Source organism: Sphaerodactylus townsendi, linkage group LG14, assembly GCF_021028975.2.
Source record: "Sphaerodactylus townsendi isolate TG3544 linkage group LG14, MPM_Stown_v2.3, whole genome shotgun sequence".
Taxonomy (NCBI): Eukaryota; Metazoa; Chordata; class Lepidosauria; order Squamata; family Sphaerodactylidae; genus Sphaerodactylus; species Sphaerodactylus townsendi.
Window position 1 is genome coordinate 37,524,409 of NC_059438.1, and position 24,861 is coordinate 37,549,269.

General features: G+C 45.2%; 3 protein-coding genes and 1 long non-coding RNA gene across 10 annotated transcripts in view; 2 read left to right on the top strand and 2 right to left on the bottom strand.

Moving 5' to 3' along the window:
• Positions 1–1,676: 1,676 nt before the first annotated feature.
• Positions 1,677–9,476, top strand: SRA1 (steroid receptor RNA activator 1). Its single transcript, XM_048515475.1, has 5 exons — positions 1,677–1,830; positions 1,929–2,102; positions 6,308–6,486; positions 8,317–8,425; positions 8,665–9,476. The coding sequence occupies exons 1-5, from the start codon at positions 1,806–1,808 to the stop codon at positions 8,853–8,855; spliced, it is 678 nt and encodes a 225-aa protein (XP_048371432.1). The 5' UTR covers positions 1,677–1,805; the 3' UTR covers positions 8,856–9,476.
• Positions 2,611–5,893, top strand: LOC125443398. Of its 2 annotated transcripts, XR_007246116.1 has the most exons (4): positions 2,611–2,652; positions 3,613–3,828; positions 4,055–4,378; positions 4,479–5,893. It is a non-coding gene; the product is annotated as an uncharacterized LOC125443398 (long non-coding RNA). The 2 variants fall into 2 exon arrangements; XR_007246115.1 differs by lacking the exon at positions 2,611–2,652 and having other exon boundaries at positions 3,597–3,828.
• A 2,655-nt stretch (positions 9,477–12,131) lies between the features above and the next one.
• Positions 12,132–16,592, bottom strand: LOC125443397 (ankyrin repeat and KH domain-containing protein 1-like). The gene is made up of 4 exons (XM_048515476.1): positions 16,341–16,592; positions 15,719–15,891; positions 14,079–14,243; positions 12,132–12,630 (listed from the first exon to the last, which is right to left on the bottom strand). The coding sequence occupies exons 2-4, from the start codon at positions 15,863–15,865 to the stop codon at positions 12,571–12,573; spliced, it is 372 nt and encodes a 123-aa protein (XP_048371433.1). The 5' UTR covers positions 15,866–15,891; positions 16,341–16,592; the 3' UTR covers positions 12,132–12,570.
• ANKHD1 (ankyrin repeat and KH domain containing 1) overlaps positions 16,442–24,861 on the bottom strand; it is a 117,586-nt gene continuing 109,166 nt past the window's right edge. For 5 of the 6 annotated variants that reach the window (XM_048515471.1, XM_048515473.1, XM_048515470.1 and 2 more), the window contains 3 exons: positions 23,145–24,757; positions 17,999–18,161; positions 16,460–16,592 (listed from right to left, as the gene is read on the bottom strand). In XM_048515471.1, the coding sequence (XP_048371428.1) occupies positions 18,046–18,161; positions 23,145–24,757 (1,729 nt within the window). In that variant the 3' untranslated portion in view covers positions 16,460–16,592; positions 17,999–18,045. Of the gene's footprint in view, positions 16,593–17,998; positions 18,162–23,144; positions 24,758–24,861 lie in introns of all 6 variants that reach the window. The other variant, XM_048515469.1, reaches the window with a different exon arrangement.

A 24,861-nucleotide genomic window follows, 5' to 3' on the forward strand; every position in this document is an offset into this window, starting at 1 on the left:
GTGCTAATTAATGACAAATAATGAATGCTAAATAATCACACACAGAGAAAACAGTTGTGAGTGGGGAATGCTGGCGTATCACCTAAAATGTCGTGGTGTGTCACTTCTGACACACCTGTGCAAAATAGCACAATCCACTTGCAAACAATTGTGAAAGTGGATTGAAAGCGTGTTATTCTGCATGTGTGGAAGGGGCCCGATTCGGTGGGTTGGAAGAGACACTGAATTTGCCACCCCACACAAAAAAAGTGTTTGCAAGTGAAACGCCTTATTTGAATGTCAGGTTTGCCATCACTACTTTGGGCTGAACCTGCATCGAGCAGACAGGGAGGGCTTATAAGGCCCCCCCAACTCTATCACTAATCCCAGCGTTTTTGCAGAGTTTCCAAGGTGCAGTCTGATCCATGGTTGCCAATTTGAGAGGGGCCGATATTTATTTTTTTTGCTCAAGAGGAACTCATTGGAAGAATCCAGCACCTTGGCCCCTTCCGCACATGCAGAAGAATGCACTTTCAATCCATTCTGAATGCACTTTGCAGCTGGATTTTACTGTGCAAAATAGCACAATCCACTTGCAAACAATTGTGAAAGTGGATTGAAAGCGTGTTATTCTGCATGTGTGGAAGGGGCCCGATTCGGTGGGTTGGAAGAGACACTGAATTTGCCACCCCACACAAAAAAAGTGTTTGCAAGTGAAACGCCTTATTTGAATGAAGCCAGCTGTTTCATTCAACTCACAGGCAGGCAAGCTACACGGGGGGTAGGGGTGATATGCCCGCAGAGTAGGAGATGGTGATATTCTCCTGGTTGGAGGAGGCGTTTGAACCGCAAAACTTCGTTCTCGACTTGGCTCCAGGCAGAGGTGGGATCCAGCAGGTTCTCACCAGTTCCCGAGAGTGGGTTACTAATTATTTGTGTGTGTTGAGAGGGGGTTACTAATTGGGTCCGCTTTTCCCCGCCTCCCCAATTCGGCCTCGGCTTCCCTGAGAGGCAACATTCCCGCCTTTGAAGTCGCGGAAGCGGGTTCCCGGCTATAGCAACCGGGCGACTAATAATGTCACTCCCTGAACTGGGTTAATCCCTTCCAGGTACTGCAATTCATGGATTCTCAGCCTTTCGTACCTTTTATCTCACCAGTCTCTAACAAAGAACCTGCGTGTTTCACCATTGCTGTGTTCAGATTTGTGAGTTGGGGCATTTTCTATAATGTGATGATGATTTAGAAATGACCTGGTAGAAAAAAAGTTGTGGGGTGGCATCCAACTCCTGTGGCTTTTGCTCCAGGGCTCAGGGTTTTCCTTCTGCCTGCACGCCTCTGCCCCCCCTTGGTTGAGGTGGGGCTGGCGAGGGAACCTGTTACTAACATTTTTGGATCCCACCACTGGTGATATGCCCGCAGAGTTGGAGATGGTGATATTCTCCTGGTTGGAGGAGGCATCTGAGCCGCAAAACTTCGTCCTCGACTTGGGTCCAGGGCAGGCCACCGGGCAGGCTTTCCCAAAACAAAGCCTAAATACCCGTTTTTGAAATGCACAAAAAGCTCTCCTGAAAGTATTTCTTGCAACGGCACCTGACCCGGCTGCGTTGCATTTCCAAGGCCGCCCCGAGTCCTCCCTGCGGGGCTTAATTCCGGCCTTCCATCCCCTCCGTCCCGGCGGCCAGGCTCCTCTCCTTCCGCGCGGAGGCGCCACCTGCAGGAACCGGGCCCACGGAAGGCGAGCCGCCCTTCCCCTTACCTCAGGACTGCGGCACCCTCGTCCACGTCACCCCGGGGCTGGAGGCGCGGCCTGTGCGCGGCGGCCATCATGGCGGAGCTCTACGTCAAGGCGGGTAAGGGGCCTCTGAGGGAAGCCCGGCGGGAAGGAAGCAGGCCGCGGGGCGCGGTTTCCCACGGCGGGGCTGGCCTGACGGGCTCTTTCTCCTTGCAGGGAACCGGGACCGCGGCTGGAACGACCCTCCTCAGTTCTCCTATGGCCTGCAGCAGCAACGGGCCGCGGCGCCGCCTCAGGGGGCCGGGGCCAAGCGGGGGCCGCTCGCTCGACGCGTGGCCGCAGCTGGAGAGGAAAGGCCGCCGCCGCCGCCGCCGCCGCCTCACGGGCCAGGTCGGAGCAGCTCCCCAGCCTTTCTCCGTCCCCTGCTCTTGTCTGACCATCAGGCCTCTCTGAAGGCGGGCAGAATAGGGCGCGGGGGGTGGGTGGGCGGGCGGGCAGGGGGGCTTCTGGGTTCCTCGAGCACCCAAGTAAAGCTTTGGTCGTAGGGGAAATGGAGCCTTCACGACCCCCTCCCGGGTTCCCTGCTGTGGTTTCCTCTGGCCGATGGACCCTGGTGGAGTTGTCCCAGGGTTCTCCCAGGGTTGCCACAGTCTCCAGCCCACTGGCAGGTGGACCCTGGTGGACTTCTCCCAGGGTTGCCACAATCTCTCCAGCTCCTCTGGGCAGGTGGACCGGGTGGACTTCTCCTTAGGTTGCCACACCCTCCAGCTCCTTTCAGCAGGTGGACCCTGGTGACTTCTCCCAGGGTTGCCACAATCTCAGCCCTCTGGCATAGGTGGACCCTGGTGACTTCTCCAGGGTTGCCAGCCAGTCTCCAGCCCTCTGGCAGGACCCTGGTGGACTTCTCCCAGGGTTGCCACAATCTCCAGCCCTCTGGCAGGTGGACCCTGGTGGACTTCTCCCAGGGTTGCCACAGTCTCCAGCCCACTGGCAGGTGGACCCTGGTGGACTTCTCCCAGGGTTGCCACAATCTCCAGCCCTCTGGCAGGTGGACCCTGGTGGACTTCTCCCAGGGTTGCCACAGTCTCTCCAGCCCACTGGCAGGTGGACCTGGGCACTTCTCCCAGGGTTGCCACAATCTCCAGCTCCTCTGGCAGGACCCTGGTGGACTTCCTCCCAGGGTTGCCACAAATCTCCAGCCCCTTCTGGCAGGTGGACCCTGGTGGACTTCTCCTCCCAGGGTTGCCACAATCTCCAGCCCACTGGGCAGACCCCTGGTGGACTTCTCCCCAGGGTTGCCATTGTGTCTCCAGCCCCTTGGCAGGTGGGACTCCTGGTGGATTCCTCCCAGGGTTGCCACAATCTCCAGCTCCTCGCAGGTGGGACCCTGGTGACTTCTCCAGGGTTGCCACACCTCCAGCCTCTGCAGGTGGACCCTGGTGGACTTCCCCAGGGTTGCCACAGCTCACGCCCTCTGGCAGGTGGACCCTGGTGGATCTCTTCCCAGGGTTGCCACAGTCTCCAGCCCTCTGGCAGGTGGACCCCTGGTACCCCTCCCAGGTTTCACACAGTCTCCAGCCCTCTGGCAGGTGGACCCTGGTGGACTTCTCCCAGGTTTGCCACAGTCTCCAGCCCTCTGGCAGGTGGACCCTGGTGGACTTCCAGGGTTGCCTCACACCCTCTGGCCTCTGGCAGGTGGACTCCTGGGTGGATTCTCCCCAGGGTTGCCACAATCTCCAGCCCCTGGCAGGTGGGACCCCGTGGACTTCTCCTGCCACAATCAGCCCCTGGCAGGTGGACCCGGTGGACTTCTCCCAGGGTTGCCACAGTCTCCAGCCCTCTGGCAGGTGGACCCTGGTGGACTTCTCCTGGCCAAGCACAATCTCCAGCCCTCTGGCAGGTGGACCCTGGTGGACTTCTCCCAGGGTTGCCACAATCTCCAGCCCTCTGGCAGGTGGACCCTGGTGGACTTCTCCCAGGGTTGCCACAGTCTCCAGCCCTCTGGCAGGTGGACCCTGGTGGACTTCTCCCAGGGTTGCCACAATCTCCAGCCCTCTGGCAGGTGGACCCTGGTGGACTTCTCCCAGGGTTGCCACAATCTCCAGCCCTCTGGCAGGTGGACCCCAGGACTTCTCCTCTGTGGGTTGCCACAGTCTCCAGCCCCTCTGGCAGGTGGGACCCTGGTGGATCCTCCCAGGGTTGCCACAGTCTCCAGCCCTCCTTCAAGCAGGTGGGACCCTGGTGGATTCTCCCAGGGTTGCCACAGTCTCCAGCCCTCTGGCAGGTGGGACCTCTGGTGGACCCTCTCCCGAGGGTTGCCACAGTCTCCAGCCCTCTGGCAGGTGGACCCTGGTGGACTTCTCCCAGGGTTGCCACAGTCTCCAGCCCACTGGCAGGTGGACCCTGGTGGACTTCTCCCAGGGTTGCCACAGTCTCCAGCCCTCTGGCAGGTGGACCCTGGTGGACTTCTCCCAGGGTTGCCACAATCTCCAGCCCTCTGGCAGGTGGACCCTGGTGGACTTCTCCCAGGGTTGCCACAGTCTCCAGCCCTCTGGCAGGTGGACCCTGGTGGACTTCTCCCAGGGTTGCCACAATCTCCAGCCCTCTGGCAGGTGGACCCTGGTGGACTTCTCCCAGGGTTGCCACAATCTCCAGCCCTCTGGCAGGTGGACCCTGGTGGTTTGTGTTGCCACAAATCTCCAGCTCCTCTGGCAGGTGGACCCTGGTGATCTCTCCCAGGGTTGCCAGTCTCCAGCCCTCTGGCAGGTGGACCCTGGTGGACTTCTCCCAGGGTTGCCACAGTCTCCAGCCCTCTGGCAGGTGGACCCTGGTGGACTTCTCCCAGGGTTGCCACAGTCTCCAGCCCTCTGGCAGGTGGACCCTGGTGGACTTCTCCCAGGGTTACAACAATGTCCAGCTTAATTCCAGGTTCCAATCTCCAGGTTAATTCCTCTGGAGACAGGGGCCACTTCAGGAAAGGATGGACTTTATGGAGTTAAGAGTCCTGCTGGGGTGACTTATTGTTGAAGGATTTCACAGAATCACCTGGCTGTTGCAGGTTTTCCAGGCTGTTTAGTCCTGGGTTTTTGCTCCTAGCGCTTCGGCTGCATCTATGGGTGACGTCTTCAGAGGCACATCATGATAAGATGCATAGCACGTCTTGCTGGGACATGCCTCTGAAGATGCCACCCATAGATGTGGCCGAAGTGTTAGGAGCGAAAGCAGCCAGTACATGGCCACAAAGCCTGGAAAACTCACAACAGCCGGTTACTTCACAAATGTCCGGCTCCAATCTCTAGAAATCTCCCAGTCCCTCTGAGGTGCTTCTCCTGTGGAATGGTAATAGGTGCACCCCACAACTTTAGCACTGATTCCCTTTCTGTGAGTGCATGTGGTTAAAGTCACCATTTGTACAACTTCAGCATGTAAGGAGGTGCTGTAATCGATCTGTCTCAGAATGAGATTCACACTGTTTCCTTGCTTTCCCCCCAAAGGATTTCAGGGAGATCCCTCTCTAGTTCCGTTTTCTTCCCACAGTAACCCTGCGGGGCAGCTTTAGGCTGAGAAAGATGAATGACTAGCTTTCAGAGAGGTTGGTGCTTGATCAGACACTAATCGTCCCTTTGACTCTACATCTACACATTGTTGGATGTTGTGCTAAAGTGATCCTTCAAGAATGTGGACAGTGTTCAAGTCCAGCATAGTACCGTAAAGACCAGTGAACTTTTCCAGGATATAACCTTTCCTAAGTTAAAGCTTGCTTCGTCACGTACCCTGAAAAAAATGGGTCATTACAGTAATTCCCTTTCTGTATGTAGGTGTGAATGCTGCTCTGCTACTGCAGATTTGAATGCTTTTCTGCTGCTACAGACTATCACAGCTACCCTCCTGAGGCTGTCTTTTAGAGAACAAATTCTCTTGTCTGCTCAGTTTCAAATGCGGCTGTCACAACTGCAGCAATATTGCGGGTGCAACTTGGTTCTGATGAATAGAAAAAAAACCATCCTGTGTAAAAAGCTCAATATCCAGAAAAACCCATTTGCATTTGATTGGGGTATGTGTACTGCACAGTTTTAAGTAGAACATAAGAACAAGCCAGCAGGATCAGACCAGAGTCCATCTAGTCCAGCTCTCTGCTACTCGCAGTGGCCCACCAGGTGCCTTTGGGAGCTCACATGCAGGATGTGAGAGCAATGGCCCTCTGTGGCTGTTTCTCCTGAGCACCTGGACTGTTAAGGCATTTGCAATCTCAGATCAAAGAGGATCAAGATTGGTAGCCATAAAGTGACTTCTCCTCCATAAATCTATCCAAGCCCCGTTTAAAGCTATCCAGGTTAGTGGCCATCACCACCTCCTGTGGCAGCATAAATAGGGCTTTTAAGAGTTGTAACTCTCTGCCCCTCTGTCCTTGCCCCACCATATTACAAAAAATCTAGTCCATCTTACAAAAGCCCTTTTCAGGGTGCTCCAAAAATGATGTGCATGTAGTGAGCCAGAATTAAGAGTGGATTTTGTTTTCACTCATTTTGGAAACAATTTGGGAGATACTCTGGATTATACCCTTCTTTCCTTGTGTTTTTAACTACCTGTTCCAGAAAGTGCTGCCTTCTCACCTGCACCACCAGCATTCCCCCCAAAGTCCACAGGCTTGCCCCTTACTACTGTGCCAGACCCTTCTTTGAAGACAGATGCTCTTGCGGCCGAAGAGTGTGGTGTGGAAGATATTCTGTCTCCCTTGAACGAGGCTTTGGACAAGTGCAGGAAATCTGTGCGGGTAAGAGGAGTGTCAGGTCCTTTTGGATCTCAGTATTGGAGGGGAAGTTCTTTAGTCTCAGTGACACCATCTGTGGCCAGCTTTTCTGCTCTGTACAGATTGCTTGAGTAGCTAAGGGAAGATGAGTCTAATCTTTTTGAGTCTCTGCTGGCAATTTTGAGAAAAGGTCGTGGGAGCTGCTACAAAAAACTCATCATGTGAGGTCCACCTAACATTCCTGTATATATGTCTTTTAAAACAAAGTTTCAGTTAAACAAAATGTTCAGGAAGATTTCAGTTTCTGGAAACGGAGGAAGCTTTTTGATGGTATGCAGTTACCCTGCACTTATTAGTATTTATCCAATTTAAAACTGTGGTCTTACTTGGCTGGAAGCTCTGAAAGGGAATCTCTAAGCCTATGGAATTTGGTTGATGTAGCAGGTGCTAGGCTAGAGGATGTGGGGGTTGTGTAAATCCTCAATTTCCTTATTCCAGCCTCTTATATTTATTTCTACTTCTCATAGTGAGTTCCCTCTGCCACTTCCTTTTCATAAAGGATGGGTGGTGGTTGTGATGTTTTTCAGATAACCACTTGCCCATAATGTTGACAAATGGAGCCAAGGCTCAAAGCTGCAGTGACAGACTTCGTGGGAGTTTGGCTGGTACTCCTACCTGCCAGTCCCACCCTCCCATCTCCTTCAGCACACCTTGAAGCAGGCTGGAGAACTGGAGTGGAGGAGGGATGAAGGACAGAGAGCCTTAAGAGAGAATGGAGGGCAAATGAAAGGAGAAGAAACAAGCATGAGACGTAATACAGGAAAGAGTAGATACACAAGAGTGTCACTGGAACAAAGATAACATAGAAGTGGCCAATTTTCTGCAAAGTACCGCACTGGAAAATTTTCAGTCCCACATCTTTGCTTTTCTTTATACCCCAAGCTCCATTATTTTGAAAATCTACATTTCAAATCCCATCAGTTTATAACAGTTAATGGTACATATTTTAAGTGTAGCATATCACATAACATTTGAGTTTCCTTTGTGTGGAATACAGAGATTTTCTTGGATGGAATCACTCAATTAGGGCTCTTTTTAATATGGAGAAATCAGCTATTGTGGTATGATATTTGCAATAGAAATTGTGTGACGCCATAATGGCAATTCAGTTCAGGCCTCATAGAGAACTATAATTAAATAAGTTTAACTGTGGTAGGAAACATCTGAAGTGACTGAACCATGATTTGCTATTAACTGGTAAATCAAAATCAGGCAATGTGGACAATGGCTTGGAATAGACTTGCAGTGTTAGATCTGTAGCTTGCAAAGGCCGTAGTTTATGTTGGCCTCTTCAGACATTTACTCCTTTTGACATTTGCTGCATTTTGGAGATGTACAAATTTATGGAGTAGAGTGCTCCGAGGATAGCAACCCGAAGGCAAAAATCTTGAAGGCAGGGAATGAATGCCACCTCAAAATAGCTACCACAGGGTACTGGGGCCGATCACAAAACATTGGGAAGGCACCAAACCAAACATTGCCTAAGACAGAGGAAACTTTTTCTTGATAAACTCTTCCTACAGACACAGATATGATGCCACTGGAGGAAAGCCAAGATTGGCTCTTTGCTTTGTTGGGGGAAGGGATGCTTTGTTGAAGAAGCCAGTGGGCACCACATTGTGCATTGCTGCTTTAAATCATTGCCTGTTGTGGAATATTTGAAGGCCAAAGCATTTGGGGAGACGCCTGAAGGAGCTGCTGAGAGCCTTTGGCATTCTCTGTTGTGATGAGCAAAACATAAAAACAGGCTAGAGGAAAGCAGCTGGCCTGAGAGAACTGCACTTCTATTTTCAGAAACAGGTTTGCAATGATGTTAGCAAGCGCTTGGTAACGCTGGAGCAGATGTGGACACAAGGGAAACTCTCTGCTTCTGTGAGAAGAGGAATGAGGATTCTAACAGAAGGTAAGCAGTGCAGCCTGGATCTGCCAGCAGTATCCCTGACAGTGAATTGCTTCCTCTGGGCACTTTTCTTGTTGTGGAATTTGAAAATCAGAACGCATTTTGTAATGGAATGGTCACATAACAGGTGTACTGCAGATATCTGTATTACTCAACCCAATGTGTTCCCTGCGGGAGAACTGGTGACTGGGAATACTTTTCCACTGCCTTTAAGTTTTGAAGTGCTCTCTTGTTTCTTTCAGAGCTTAAGTGTCAACACTGGGATGCAGCTGATGAAATTCATCGCTCACTGATGGTGGACCATATCAATGAAGTTAACCAGTGGATGGTAGGCATCAAAAGGCTCATTGCAGAAACCAGGAAATTACCCACAGTGGATCTGGCCTTAGAGGAGCAAGAAGTTGCAACCCAGCTGGAGCCAGAACACCAATGACCTTAGGTGGAGCCCAGAGACTCCACCAGCAGAACAATGCTGGATCTTGTCTTGGAAGCAACTTAGACCAGTTCCTTTCAAGTGGAGATGCTGCTGCTATCTTCTCAGAGTCAGACAGACTTTGTCTGTTCTCTGCCATGGGCCTATCTGGTTGGTCATTCAGTAGGGAAAAGAACTGAACGCTTTCTGAAGCAGTGATGGACGTAAAAAAAAATGCCCAGCCCAAATAGCCTGTGTAGACTGGAAGAAAATCTACATGGGCGTGTAGCCTCCATTTAGCACTACCTGGTCCCCATACATCCTACATTCCTTGCACAAACCTCCATGTGTTCACTGGGGAGTGTACACTGTACAAAGGGTAGCTTGGTGATCCCCTGCACTTGCGCTTCTGGATTCAAGTAGGGGAGTTTACTACAGAGGGGGGAGTAAATGTTTACAAAGCTAAGTAAAATATTTTATGCCTTCATTAGGAAAAAGCCTCAGTTTTCTTTTGTTTCACAAACGGATGTTTTAGAATTTTTAAAAAATGTACTACTGCTAGAAATATGGAGTCTGGAACAAACCTCTTGCCCTTTCTGTTTTCCCCAGAAAAAATAAATAAAAAATTCCAGCAAAAATAAACTGAAAAGTGAAATGCATTTTTTTAAAGAACAAATGAAATACTTTAAGAAAAGAGGATGGATCTGGACTAAAATGGCAAAATGGAACTTTTGTGCCTCTCTCTGCAGCCCACTGTGAAATGCTAATACTGGAGGCCGGGGCTCCCTAAATGTTTTGAGGAGAGTCTGCAGTAGAAGGGGAAATTAGTGGAAATTGCCAGTTTCATCTGGATCCAGCTCGTTCTCACTAATTTTGCAGCATGCAGAGCCATCTAAGGATCTACAGCGTTAGATAATAACTTCTGTGTACAAATAGGGTACAAACAGACTCCTGCAGGGATACATTTATTGCAACTAACTGAACCCACGAATACTGTGCTACGTGTATATACGACACTGAGTAATTTAACTACATCAATGTTATTTTAACTATGCATCCAGATATGCGTCCAGTCCTATAGTGACGGTATGAGACTGTTTTAAACTTAGCTCCTGCCATTTGAGAGGTAAGAAAAAATAAGATACATTTGCAACAGTAAACGAGTGCCATGTTTTGAAACTACCTCTCAAGCATTGGGTGTATTTATGCTTTTACTTAACGAAAAGTCATTTATAATTTCAAATTTCATTAATATGCCAGAGTGTACCATTTTATGTTGCTAAAGAATAAGTTTAGGTTCAGCAAGAAAACACTGCATATATTAATTTTTTTTCAAAAGGATCCCCATTGACTTTCAAGTTGCCCCACAGTAGATAGCCACGATGCCTTTTTGCACTTCCCCCTATTCTTTCAGGCTGCCCTCTTTCTGTGCTACTTCCCAAGTGCTTGTTGATGGAATGCAGCAGTTTCTGTTGTGTGTGTTGTTTCTTTCTACATATAAGGTAAAGTTTCACTGACCCTGAGTGGGAATTACTGTCACATGCACTCAACCTAATACAGCAGAAATATGAATTGTTAGTCATCTTGTACACAGTGGGTTAGATCCCCTGAATTCATTCCGATAACAATGTTTTTCCTTTCACTAGAGGTGTTTTCCTATGGCACAGGAGGCTGTTATGAAAGAATTTATATGGGAAGTAAATGTCTTCTGTGTTTGAGTGGATCTTTTACTTGGAATAGTCTCTTGCTTCTTCATAATCTTTAGCTTGGACAGCAATACTATGCAAACAGAGCAGGTGCACTTATGAGGCATATAACAGGATAGAGTGGGAAAATGATAGGTCCCTACACGCTTGTACTAGCTGGTACATACAAATAATTATGGTATCTGGAAACAAGAGGCCAAAGATAATTCAGAGCACACGTGAACTAAACAAATTGCCTTGCCCTCCTTACACTATAAATTCATGACAACTGCACCAAAAGCCCCAGATTCTATGTGCCAATGAAGAACCCTGTTGTAGCAAGGGAACAGACCCAGCATTCTTGTTAGATCAGATATGAGTCAACAGGTGGAAGATGCTAATCTGGCTTTTCAGTGGACGACTACCATAAGAGGAAAAAACAATATATTTTGGCTTTGGAAGCAGAATTTGACATGCATGAGTTTCATATGCTTAGCTTTTTTAAATCTGCATATCATGTTCTTTAGTTAGCCGAATCCAGGGATGTGAATGTCCAAGCTCCACTTTGTCCAGCAAATGACACCCAGAGTATGCAGAGGTTTCTAGCAGTGAACATCTATGATTCTGCTGCTCAGAAAAGGGAGTGTCTTGGGCACATTGAAAACTGAATGAGCGCAAAGGTACTTGAGAAATGAAGAACAGAAGGGGTTCAAAAGCAAGCATTACATTTCTCTATATGGAGCACAGGCTAAAATTTTAAACCTTTGTGGAATACAAAACTGAATTTAGAATGCTCAGGATTCAAACCAAACTGTATCCAGGATCAGCTGGCTAAACAGGGAAGAGCAGAGTGGGAAAAATGAGGACTCGCTGGAGAAGCTCCTATAGCCATCAAATTGTTCTTAATTTCCAGATCTACAGCGGAAAGGAACAGAAGTATAAGTCTCTCTCACATGCAAAGACAGATGAATGAATATAGCTTCCAAGATAAATATTAAGGCAAGCAACATATTCTAGTTAGGCTCTCACTGATTCACAACAGAACTGTCTTTGTACCTTTCTTCTCAGAAGGCTAAAACTGTACTTCAGTTGCCCACCTGTAGTTCTCAGTTAGGGATCAGTCTCTTTCAAAGGATGGCTGCCCAGTTTCCATGCTAGAATACCCATTTTCAATAAATGAAATATACTGCAATATGACTAAATTTTGTTTTGGCTTTTTTTTAAAAGGGCACTAACATGATAAAATTGTGTTTTGCCATGGAGACTTACCAGAATTATAATATGGAAGATTCTCTCAAAATGCTTCAATTTTGGCTCTAAATGTAACTGATGGTGGCTACAGAAACATTTCATTTTTTTTTTAATTGTGAGTAAAGCTAGCTAGCATGTTGACATGCCCTTCAACTTTATTTCAATCTGTCCCTATTGGGTAGTGGGTACCTAAACAAGTTAATTGTAGTGAAAACAGTATTTAGAAGGAAATTTCTCAAATTCTGAAAATGTATTAAATAGCTAGACAAAAGTATGGTCTGGTCATTCTCAGAAATGAGAACCACCACAGTACACTAAGTAACAATCTGCAGTATTTCATCTCAAGATTGCCACACACAACTTAATGTTCATCTTTTTATTGAATATTCAGGTAAATATTTCACATTAATACAGGCTACATAAAGTAGAGCCACTATACGACATGAAATTTACTCAACGTTTTTCCTTTTAAGTATGTAAACAATTATACATGTATTTACCACCCTAAAAGGTTGAAATCATGTAATCATCTAGTTCTCTGCTGCATACAAGTAGCATTCAGTAGTGTTTAGCCAAAAGCACTAGGTTCATCCGATTGAGTTCAAAATGGCTAAACTAACTGGAGAACAGAATCAGTTGAATAGGTAACTCAATTTGTTCTTACACAACAGGCGAACAAGTTTTTCTTGTTACAGCCCACAGAAAAAAATTGCTTAGTTAGGCACATTAAAAAATTCCCAGGTTCTTCCAAGGTCATAGGTTTCTCCAAACAAGGCTTAAAAGAGGTAGGCCCTCCTAAATCAGTTGACGTATTTGAGGTGTATGTTTCCAATATGAGGTGCCCAGGTGCCAGGCCAAATCTACAGTGGAAGAAGCATCAGATATAGGAAGTTAAATTTCAGGGTATAGCTTACATGCCGCCATAAAAAGTTGAAGGTTCAAATAAATTCAATAGGACCAAAATCTCACTAGATCTGGCTTAAAGTCTGGTTCCAATAAAGATGGGACGAATAAACTGTTAAAAAAAAATCTTGTCCTCACATGCAGCTGTCCCTTCAAGGCAGAATCCACCGACACACATTAGTGTCCTCCCTCTTGGAAGGAACCACAAGCTCATGAAATCAAGCCACCGGAACAACCAATTTAGAAAGTTCTGCTTCCCATCTTAAAAACCTACTTGGGGAAGGTTATACGCCAAATAAGCCACGACTGGAAAACAAATTTGATTTGAAAAATGACTCCAGTTTAACATAAAATTACTTTATTTGTTGAAAAGAAATACAATTGCAACACAAAGCTACTGGGGTCAATAGTATCTCACAACGTAAACACTAAAGCCCAACAGTAAATCTACTGGGACTGAACTGCCCCGCCCCCCACATCATAACTGCTTCTTACTATAATAAATGTAGTGTTATTTTTACAGATACTATGATTAATCCCTAACAGCATAACAGCATAACCTGTCACCTACACTGAAACATTATAGCTGTCAAGACTTTATTGTCTAATAAGTTACCTCCCATCCTAAAAAACGTGCAGAATTTGGTCACAAAACAAATTTTCACTTCAACAGCAGTTTACTTTCAGGGGACCCAAAAATGATCCCATCGCAGTTCAGACTGCAAGCAGCAGAAACCTTAGCTACAGCAATTTAGAGAACTACCATAAAAACCAATGGAAGAAATAAAAAATGATTCCTTCAGCCAACATAGGATTATTTAAATACACAACTCTGCAACTTAAAAAAAAATAGCTTGGACGCTTCACACTTTACTTAGGTGTTATGTAAAGAATACTGAGATTAGCTTGTAAACTGATACCAGAAGTTTTCCTGCAGAGGTACAACTGATCTCCAAGTACTTCTAGTGAAAATCTTCCAATACAAAGGTGTTGTAACAGCGTAAATTCAGCATGATCACACAGTGCTTTTATTTTGCCATTTATTCTAGTGGAATCAATCGTACTCCAATATCATTCTGCCGTTTTCCTTAATTTTAATTTTTAAAGAAATAAAGGGGAGTGCTAAAACAGTGGGACACAACTGACCCCAGTATTTAGAACACATGGAGTATGACATGGTACAGGATTGCAATATAAATTTTCAGTACTTTCTGGAAGATGCCATGCAATTCCACTGGCTGTAAGGGGTAAGCATGCTCTGTAGGTATAAAGCTACACCTAAAATAAAATTATCTACGAAAACATAACATGAGACTTGAAGACCTCAATGACTGTTGTAAAATTTTACTGCTTAAGGCAAAAACTTGAAACTTAAAAAACAAACAGAAGGAAGGAATTACTGCACCTGCTGAGCATCAGTACATTCTGTTGAGTTTTGGACAACCTTTATCATGGGATTCCATGCTGGGTCTGGAGTATGCAGTCCGTTGAAGAGAGGGCCACCTGGTCCATCAGCTAGCTGAGGGTGGGAAGGTATTATAGTGCCTCCGTACATGGAAATTGGTAGGGCCTAAAACAGAAAAAGGAATCCGATTTGCAACAAAAGTTTCATGAGTACTTAGGCATGTCAACTTAGAAAGTCCTAAATTAGAAACACACATTTACATATCTCTACATCTCGTTGAAAGCTACAACCTAACACAGTGGTGGCGAACCTATGGCACGGGTGCCAGAGGTGGCACTCAGAGTCCTCTCTGTGGGCACGCGTGCACAGAGTTCGTCATGTGATAATAGTGTAATTATTTCAGGGAGATTATTAGCATTAAACCTAAGACCTAGTTTTGAGGAAGCAGTGTAGGTAACCCTGTTAAGAGGTGTTAAACCCTACTGATTTTCATGGGATGAACAAAGGCATGATCCTTTACCTGGGAGTAAGCTCGGTTGCTGGCAATGGGGTTTGCTTCTGAGTAAACCCTCTTAGGGTCGTGATTCATCCGTTCAAAATGTTGCACAGGTGCTTCAAAACAAAGCCACCGATTACCACCAAGCTTACTCCTGAGTAATGCGCGCCCTGGAGCCAACCGTTTTTTCTATAATAAAACCTCAGTATTCAGGTTAAATTGCCATGTTGGCACTTTGCAATAAATAAGTGGGTTTTGGGTTGCAGTTTGGGCACTCGGTCTCGTAAAGATTCACCATCACTGATCGAACACCTTTTAGGTTGGAAACGCCTCTTCTAGCAAAGTACCCGCTTGACTTCCTTCATGCAATTATGGCACATCTTGCCTCAACACTTTTCTAACTCTACCCAGCAGAAGATGGAAACTTGCTCACATTTACATGAAGCAAATATTTCTATTGGTTTTCCCTTCCAAATAAATTCCTCCTCCTTAACAAAAAAAAATCTGATTTTTCTAGAATTTCTGAAACCTGTGGTAGTTTATAAGAACAGCTCCCGACACACACAATCGCAGTTATCAACAGCTGGAATTATATGTAATATCCTATTGAAGTCAACTTGGGATACTATATCCAAATAATAACCTTTTGGTTACACATGACATTAAATATCAGAAGATTTTTTTTATTTCAGGGAAACTTAAGCTTGCAATTCTGGAAGGAATGGCAAATACTGAGATGCCTTGGTGCTTACGGAGCAGAAGACCAACACTACCTTGAGAAGCAACTGAGCTTAATATATGCCGCACAAATAGTTTCAAGCCAAGTACACTTGGGGTAAAAGAACAAACCAGATAACAGCAAAAAGGGAAATTTCAGGGCTATGCTTACATTTTTATCACCCTTCCTTATGATGCTCCAAGCAATTCACAATGATCCCCTCACCCCCATTATATTCTAACAAAGCCTGGGCACAGGTTAGGGATGAGAAACAATTAATGGTCTGAAGTCATTAATCTGCTTCAGAGTTGTTGGTGTGTTGATATGAACCTTGGCTTCCTCAAGATCTAGGTCAATATCTTAACTACTGCACAAATCTGTCTGTTCCTTTCGCACTTCTAAAACAGGAAAACATCTGAAACATACTTTAGGGAAATCCACAAAGCTGTTTGGCATAGGCTGCTGGAAAATGTTTGAGGGAGCCACTATCCCGGAGTCATCTCTCTCCATTGGCTGATGCTGGGAAAAGGTGCCTGGGTCCGATAACTGCTGATGCACTGGATGATTTCCCATGACAGGCTGAGACCAACCTGACAAGCCTTCTAGAGAGATAAGGGTACTTCATTAGAGATCAGCGACAAGGACACAAAACTCATCTCACAGCCATTAGGGAGTTAAATGCCCTTGTGTCTCGCTGATTTAGTTCAACCCACCCAAATTCACACAACAAGATGTGAAGATGGAAATTGTTCCGTCCAAATTATTCTTCTGACCTAATGTTTGCCATATCATGCTACTATTTCCTTTTCAACATCTCCAATATACATTTTTATCATACTTAACCCAGTATACTGTAAATTTCTTCTACAAAGGTCTTAAGGCATCATTTAAATAATTTTTGCTTTAGCAACAGGATCTTAACGCACTGCTCAGGAACTCACGACAGTATTCCTTTCAGAATCTCTTCATTCTCTCTTCCAGTTTACTCTCCTGTCTATCCCTCAAATTCCCATTCATTTTCGCATTATCGTTATGCAAGCTCACTCACCTGACACATTGTTGACACCAAACGACCAGATACCGCTGTGGCCAACCGGGGCTGTGAAGTTGGTTCCCAATGGGGTAGGAGTGACAGAGCCTCCTTGTCTAATTCTAGCAAGTCTCTCTGTCCCGATAGGTGGAGGCACCTTTCGGTCTTGATTTGCGCTCCCTGATTTTGGCTGGCCCAAGTTCGAAGGTGCAGAAGCAGCTGAAAGGGGTGAAGATGATCCCGAGGAAACTGATGGAATAGGAGATTCACCTGATGAAAAAACAGTTCTCTTGCTTTATTACACATGACATGCAGTTTCCTCAACCGCTGCATTAAGGATTGAGACAAAAATCTTGGCTCAGAGGAAGTGATTCCTCTCCAGGAATGGGGAAGATTGTCTCATCCCAGCTCCTTAAGACCTCTGCACTGCCTGTAGGATCTCTTCCAGGGGTTCTATGCTTATTCCACATACACATGGGAATCAGAAGGCTCCGTGGACAATCATTAAGGTCATGCTCAGTTTGAACATAATTACCGAACACCATTTCTGCATGCCTGAACCTCAGCTAGGAGAGGTACATTTTTCACCTTAGGAAACTGAACCACAAATACACAGCTCAAGACAAGAGCTGCCATTCAGCTAATTTTCCTTCTTTCCTTCTCAACTCTTAAAGAAAAATTAGCCACCAGGGTGAAAGAGAGAACGAATAAAGGGAGACAGGCAGTGGCGGCAGCAGCTCGTCCTTTTCTGCCTTTTAAGTAGAGGAGCTATCACAATTCCCAAAATCCAAAGCTGCGTTCTTATATTCCTCAAGTATAGAAGCTTTAACTTTCTACAGGAGCAAGCATGAGCAGGTCTACTCAGAAGACCCATGATACTTGGTGGGGCTGACTTCCAGGAAAATGTCCTTAGGATTGCAGTCAAAGGTATATTTTGGATCCAGTCAACTTTTCCAATCAATCTTATCTTGGGTCTCCTTATTACAGCTCCCAACCCACATATGTTTTGTTCATGCAGGTCCCCAGCACTTTTGGGGGGAGGTCAAAAGGGACCACTTCCTGCTCCCATTTTCACCTAAGGAACAGCTTGTTGAATTCTACTCATCAACTGTCGCATCTATGTTCCAATATGTTTAACTTGGGGTGTGGGAAGGAGAGATTCACACCCTCTATAGAGGCATAAAAAACTTTAGGGCTAAATAAGAAAACTCATTTTACTCTAAAAGGCAGCTTTGAGAGAATGAATCTGAGAAGAATTACAGCTCCAGGCATGCACCCATCTTTGTCCATCTCTGGAAGAAAAGTGCAGCTGGAAAAGGACTCTGCATGGTAAAACAGTGAGTGGAAAGGCGAAGCAGCCCTCTCCCGCACTATTCCTCTGCTCAAACTCTCTCAAGACTGCTGTAGTTGAATGTCTTCCTCCCCTCTTTTTTGACTAGTTTGCTGTTTTTGAAGTTTTTACTATATAGCTTAAAGAAACTAACACATAACTTCAGCCATATTCTTGGTAACAATTATTTAACTAGTTCATCAGTTCCCTATGTTATCAAGTTGCCTTTTTCAGGGCCCCAGCTAATGCACAAAATGACTGTCCCTATTTTAGTACCACGACACCAGCAAAACGGTCCAGAGTAACATACTAAACAGTGAGTCAGACAATCCCACAGAGCTCCTACATGAATTTGTAGCACTCGTCCAAGGATGTGGTGAAAAATGCTGTCTGTTAAAGCTGGGAGTCCCAACCGGTGCTGGCCCTTGAGAGATGGCTTAGCTCCAGAATGTTTGCCGAGAAAACTGTCATGGGTGCACGAGGGAGGAGTTTGAGGAGCATAGATAGATCTAGAGAGAGTGATAGCCTGAAATTAATACAACTGTGTCTGAGAAAATGACATTGCAATATCAGAAAAACAAGCCCTGTTGTCCAGCTCACCTTAAGAATGCTGCACCCTGGGCTGCATTTCAGTGACTTATACGCAAAGTATGATAAACACCTGCCCTTTGACAATGAACCAGCATTTAATAAAAAGGATCTGTGGTGAAGAGCCACATTTGCAGTTACCGTGAACTAATACAGCCACAAGACTATTTCATGCCCTGCACATCACCTCAAACACACAATAATGGAAGAGAAAACTATTCATGCTATATATATTAATCATAACAGTAATCTTTTAAATTTCCAGCATACCTCTGCACAAGTTATGTGGCGCCTCTCACAACGGGTGAACCTTAATCAGCCTTTGTGTATCTTAACTGAGCAAGAGGTACTATGGTGAGGTAAGGGAGACTGCCAAAGTTCCAGGAAGAGAGCAAGCTGGCTATGAGAAAAGGGGAGTCAGACCACCCAACCATTTTGGCCAGCTTTATCTCTTCCAAAGTGGCTGACATAGTGGTTTTACTCTCTCTTCTCTGTGGCCTCCCAAGATGCTAAGATGGAAGTGCAGAAGATGTGAAAATGTCTGTTTGTGCGGGGGTTAATGGACAGGATGGGCCCTATACTCCCATGCCCATCACAACACCAGCAGCTCAGCGAGACTGACAGCTCACGCATCCTCCAATGGCAGCTGTTTCAAACTACGAAGTACCTGCCCCCTTGTAGTCCCACTGGGAAAAGGCCTTGCCAGTTTCCTGAAACATGGGTCAGGTTTCACATTAGGGAGTAGTACTTAGAAGAGCTATGGGTAGCATATCACAGTCATGTGTGGCTTCCAAGCCACTAAATATCAATGGCATGTATCTGTCATATTGCTAGAAAATCCCAGGAAAACCACTACATCCTCCGCTTTTATTCTTTCCTATTTACATGTAAGAAAGGAAAAGACATGTGTCAATATTCTGTACTGTGGGGACACTTCTTAGATTTTACTGAGCCAGTAGCCAAAAACAGACTACAGTATTCCAAGAAATCAAAGTTATCTGCAAGACTGTCCTCAAGATGAGGCAGAGTAACACCAGTTTGGTCCAATGGTGGCATTCCAACACATGTAGAGAGACCACAATTTAATGCAGGGAGACAGCTGATTAAAATTCATAGCAAGAAAGCACAATCAGAATCACAGTTCTGAATATGTTCTTACATGGTGCTGTACTGAAGGTCTGCTTTTCTCCTTTGCTTGTTCAGCACCGGGGAGATGGTTGTAAGGCTTAAAACTCAGCTGCTGCAAATAGTCTCTGTAACCAATACTCAAAAACATATGTGGCAGAGGAGAATCATCCACATAGCAGAGGGTGTCTCTGACCTTGGTCCACGTGCATTTGCACATCATTTGATTTTTGCGTATCTGATGCTATAAACTAGCTTCATTGAAAAGGCACTATTCTAAAGTAATGTGAGGAAAAATGAAAGTCCTCTTTGGTGTTATAATCACACATCATCATTGGATATTGCAGTCAAGTGATGGAATGCACATGTGAACCATCTCTTTGAATTCATCCTGCTAATGTGGCAATCATCTCTAGTGTGTGAAGCTACTGTTCTTTTCCATGGCTATCTTTGGGAATTCTGGAACCACAGTGAATACATAAAGGACTATAGGTGGTCCTTGGGCCACAGTGCAAGACTCAGGTCCCTTCTGCACATGCAGAATAATGCATTTTCAATCCACTTTCAATCCATTTTGCTGCTGGATTGTGAAGGTGGATTGAAAGTGCATTATTCTGCATGTGCGGAAGGGGCCCTCAATGATACAGAATAGAAAAAAAATCTGACAGTAGCAGGTCAATTTGGCCTCTACTGTGTAACATGAATGAATGTTTCTGAATGGAAAAATCCTGCCAGTTTGGAAGGTCAAATTACTTTCAGCATTCTGCCTTCTATTAATATGGACAGAAAATGTCCAGAAAAGGGTAGCTGTGATTTAGGTGGGCTTCAAAAATAGGACTTTTATGAGAATACTAAACTTCCATGCAATGAAAGACCCTTAATAGGACAAGAACACACAGCCCAAATTCAGTTCTTAACATCAGCAGGCTAAGAAAAAATGAAATTTTCTATCAATTACAGAGTTGCAGGTTGGATAGGATTATTAGAGATAATACCTACTTAGAGAAAAGTCTTTAAACCACTGACATTAAAAGGAAACATCATTGGATAAGTAGAAGCAAAGTTCTATAATATGCAGAGGTCTAGATATGTGGCTCAGCATGGCTAACCCTGGTGTAAAAGAACCTGGTGGTACTCCAGATCTCTTTTTCAAATGTTTCATTAGAACACATCATTCCAATCCAAAGGAATGCCTTCCATTTGTCAGTCCTGCTCAGCCAACACGAACGGCTTGCAATATAAGAGAGCCGTTCCCTAAATCTTCTTTTGGATGGCCAAAGAATTTTACATCAATAAGAGGGCCGCCAACAGATGGCTTGGGATCTACCAGTAACTTGCTGGCTGCAGCACAGTGGGTTGTGTTTTCCCTAGAAGACTCAGAAAAAGACTGCAAAAGAGATCGGTCCCAGGCTTCCCTTTTTTTGTTTTTTTTAAGCTTCTATTCCCTAAGTTTTCGCCCTCTGCTGCTTAGGTGATGGCTTCATTTCTGGCACTCTTCTCCGTCTGGATCTAGGACAGCACAGAACTTTGGAACATGTTGTGGGATAGAGATCAGTTTGGGATATTTTTCGCTGTTCAGCAGTAGCTGTGGTTAAAGAAACAGTCACCAATCCCTTCTCTATGCTGACTATTCAGTGAAGTTTTAATACTGTTAATTAACTCTAGCATACAAATGGCAAGGCAGGCAATGAACGTGATACAGACAGAATCCACAATTGCAGCCGAAAAGTCCTGTTCTGCCCCATGCACATCCCAGCGGTCTCTATTCATGGTTCAAAGATGTAAAACAGAACAAAATCCTCAGAGATCACCTTAGAAAGGGTCACGAGGATTCTAAAATGTAGTGAAACTGTGCCTTTAAAGGCCATAAGCACTGCTTTCAAACTCATGAGTCACTAGCATAGTTGCTTCACGCAGGTCTAGAATGCTCATGCCACCTCATTCCTCAAATCAAAAGACAAACTACTGCAGTTTCTACAACATGAAGATTCCAAGTGATCTTCAAGGTGAGCCACAAAAATTCCACAACAGCCAGATGTCAATATTATAAATGCATGCATTACAGCAACTAAAATTACAGCTCACCACAGGAATCTTCAGGTCACCATTACTGTTACGGCATGCTCAAAGCTGGATGTAACTGAATGTCAGAACTCTACCTCTCTGAATTACCAAGGACCCCACACATATTTACATGTTACCTGGATTCAATTTAAATCTGCTGCTGGGGCAGACAAAAGAAAGCTTACAAAATGAAAATGAAAAATGTTCTATCTGTTCCCTGGATCTGCCAGTCAGGTAGGAACAAAAGAATTAAAATGGCTTTGCTCAGATTTTGTTGACAGTTCAACAGAGCCACCTGGGTTTGTTTTGAAAGGTCTAGAAAATCTATAAGGTTCCATTATCCCTATCCTAAGTACTGTTTAGAGCCAAGATTGTTTGGCATGGTTTAAAAACTCACACTTTCCAGAAATCTCATTTGGTAGCACACCTCATGAGTTCTCAGTGTCAGATGGAGACAACTGGTTATATTCTATCCACCTGCTCAGGAAAGGACAGCAAGTTCCATCAGCACATGAAGTTACTCTGCCAATGGAACAAGTCATCTTTAGCAGAGCGGAACCTAGATTGTATGACCCACACTTTTAGCTGTATTTGCTTAAGATCTTTATCTGCTGAAACTATACCGTTTATGCTACTTTTATTTTCTGTTAGGTGCAAATGAATTTTTTTTCTTTTAATAGGACTGCTATTTTATTGCTTGTGTAACGGTGGAAATGCAGCGCCAGAGAGGGGAGTCAGTGATCAGTCCACAAACTTGGCTAACTTAGCATATTTGTGTGATATTTGAAAAGCTTTGCTTCATTTTGATGCAAGCTTGGTTTACAAATTGGTTTACAAAATTTGATGCAAGCTTGGTTTACATTCTGACTGCAGTAAATATGATCAAGGAATGGTACGGTTGCTACTTGATATTGTTAGATACAACAGGCTTATACAATAAGCCTGTACTGAAGTGCCTTCCAATACCTCCACACAGGACTGTGGGCACCGTTTTCAGAATTCTGCATCAGAAGTTATGGTACCTACACACAAAATAATGTGATTTCTAGAACGTCCCATGAATTTGGAGGAGCCTCCAAATGCACACCTGCATTATTAAGTACCAATTCAAACTGCCAGAATATTAGTGGGACAGTTCTGTGGAAGATTCTTCTCAAGGAGAGTAAACAGTGTTAAGCCTACAGAAAGGCAAGTGAATCTACTGTACTACATTTTGTGTCATTATTCTAGTTGGGCCAATTTTTCTTGTTTCATCTTATCAGAAGCTGGAGTCTGTTAGGAATTTTGTTAGGAACAGAGGGTCCTGTATTCTGTATATCCCAGTGTGTCTGCCAAGTAAGACAAATAGAGGAACAAGAAAGGACTGGAGTAAAAATTCTGAAAACTTCAAAACATTTTAAATCAGTAGGGCTATAACTTGATCTTTAAAGTGCTCAATTTTTTTCATCATTCCATTGCAGTTAGTGAATCCTACGCTGCATGTCTCCCCACCCCACCCTTCACTGATTTCTACAGCCTCCAATTATGTTTACCCATGCTGTATAGTGGAACCAATGTCAAAAGGGTACTAAGAATAGCGAAAGAACCACCGATTTCTGTTCTCAGATCCCTTTGGACCAAGATCACTAAAACCCATGTCTAAGTGTGTACGGCAAATAGCCATGCAAGTGACATAATCCCTACCTTATTTTTCACACAGAACCATAGCAACTCACCTACAGGACTAGTTGAAACCCTCTGAGAAGGAGGCCGGAATCCTGGTGCCTTGGAATTATCAGAATGCACGTTTTCCATATGCCCCAGCACAGAGTTATTCAAAAACGTAGACTGGACAGTAAAAGACGGGTCTGCTGCTGCTCTTGTGGACAGTGGACAGTCTCCCCACCCTTGATTAGCTGGCACCTGGTTGCTATCAAAAAGACTACTAAAGTGATTGAAGAGTGTGGCTGGCCCAAAGGTAGGCGGCAACGTTTTGTTTGCAGGGTTAATATGCATCTGAGAACCGTTCATAACGTTCATGGGCGAAGAGAGCTGGACTGCCGGAGGTGGCCCTTGAGAAGGCGTTAAAGGAACTGCGTTTGTAACGAAAATAGACTGAGGTTCTTGATGGAGGTTTGCATTTGGTACCACTGAATAAAATGAACCTCTGGGCTGCATTCTGTGAGAAACTCTGGGTGCTGGTACAGCTAACTGAGGTAAGTTATTATTGTCCTGATTATCTGTAGCAACTGATCTAGGCGAAGCTAAGCTCAATGGAGTGGGTTCTGAACTGGAAGAAAAAGGCATAGATATGGGAGGACTTAAGTCAGACATACTGGTTGGCAGTGTCTCGTCTTGGACATTATTTGGAGGTGCAGGACTGCTGGATGTGCCGGTTTCCAGGCTGCCCGGATTGCTGTTAGCTGAGATATTGCCACTGACAGCAACTGATGGCACGCATGCGCTTCCAACTGATTGTTCAGGTGTCGATGCCTTTTCTTTGGGAGCTGGGGCAGAAGGAACAGCGTCCGTCTTAAGTGCAGATGGCTGTGCCTGTGGAACGCTGGCAGGTAGAAATGACGTGGGAACATGCCCAGTATTTTCAGATGCCGGCGAAGCAGAAGGCAGCGTGCTACATGTGGTCGTCACAGTTGAGATTGCTGTCGTCATGGTACTGGTTTTAGGGACGCAAGCAAACAACTGCTTTCTAACTGACGAAGGAGTCCGGTTACTTGTCACACACAGCGGCTGGGAGGATGCGACGACCGAAGGGATAGTTCCAGGACAGCTAGAAGCAGCTAAACCCGTAGACTCAGACTGCATAATATTGCCATTCTGGTTACCGACACGACTTGAGCTGTTATGCTTTGGAGAGCTGTTTGTGCTGCCTGGGTTAACTGGCCTCACTGGGAATGGTCCCCAAGTATTTGGAGAGTTTGAAAATGTTCCTCCAAACTGGGCCATAGGTAAGCGAGGGTGACGAATTTGTTGCATAGTTTGGGCAGCCAGTAAGGCTAAGTGAGGGTGCGAATAAGCTAAGGGAAGAGAGACGGGAAAGGAAGAACGCACGTTTGCTGGGACATTCTTGTTTAGCTTGTTAGCAGACTGGAAAGTAGAGAGCGTTGATGACTGAGAGGTGACGAGAGATGGTGCCCCGAGAGGAAATGAATTTTTGTTTGAAGCTGAAGCAGTGCTGACGCCAGATGAAAAATTTGAATGGATTGATTTGGTGCTGGAAGCAGGTGTTCTTATGTGCGTTTTAGGAATTAAGTCTTCAAGCTCCTTTGCAGGATCCTGAATGAGGGCATTAATAAGTTGCACTGCATACCTCGTTGATTCTGTTCCACCTCTGAAACAGAGAAAGAGGTGTCACCTCTGGAATGCACGTCTCAGTTCAGCACAACTTAAGTCCGTTTGAAGAAAATGTGAGGTTTAGGGACAAGATTATTACAC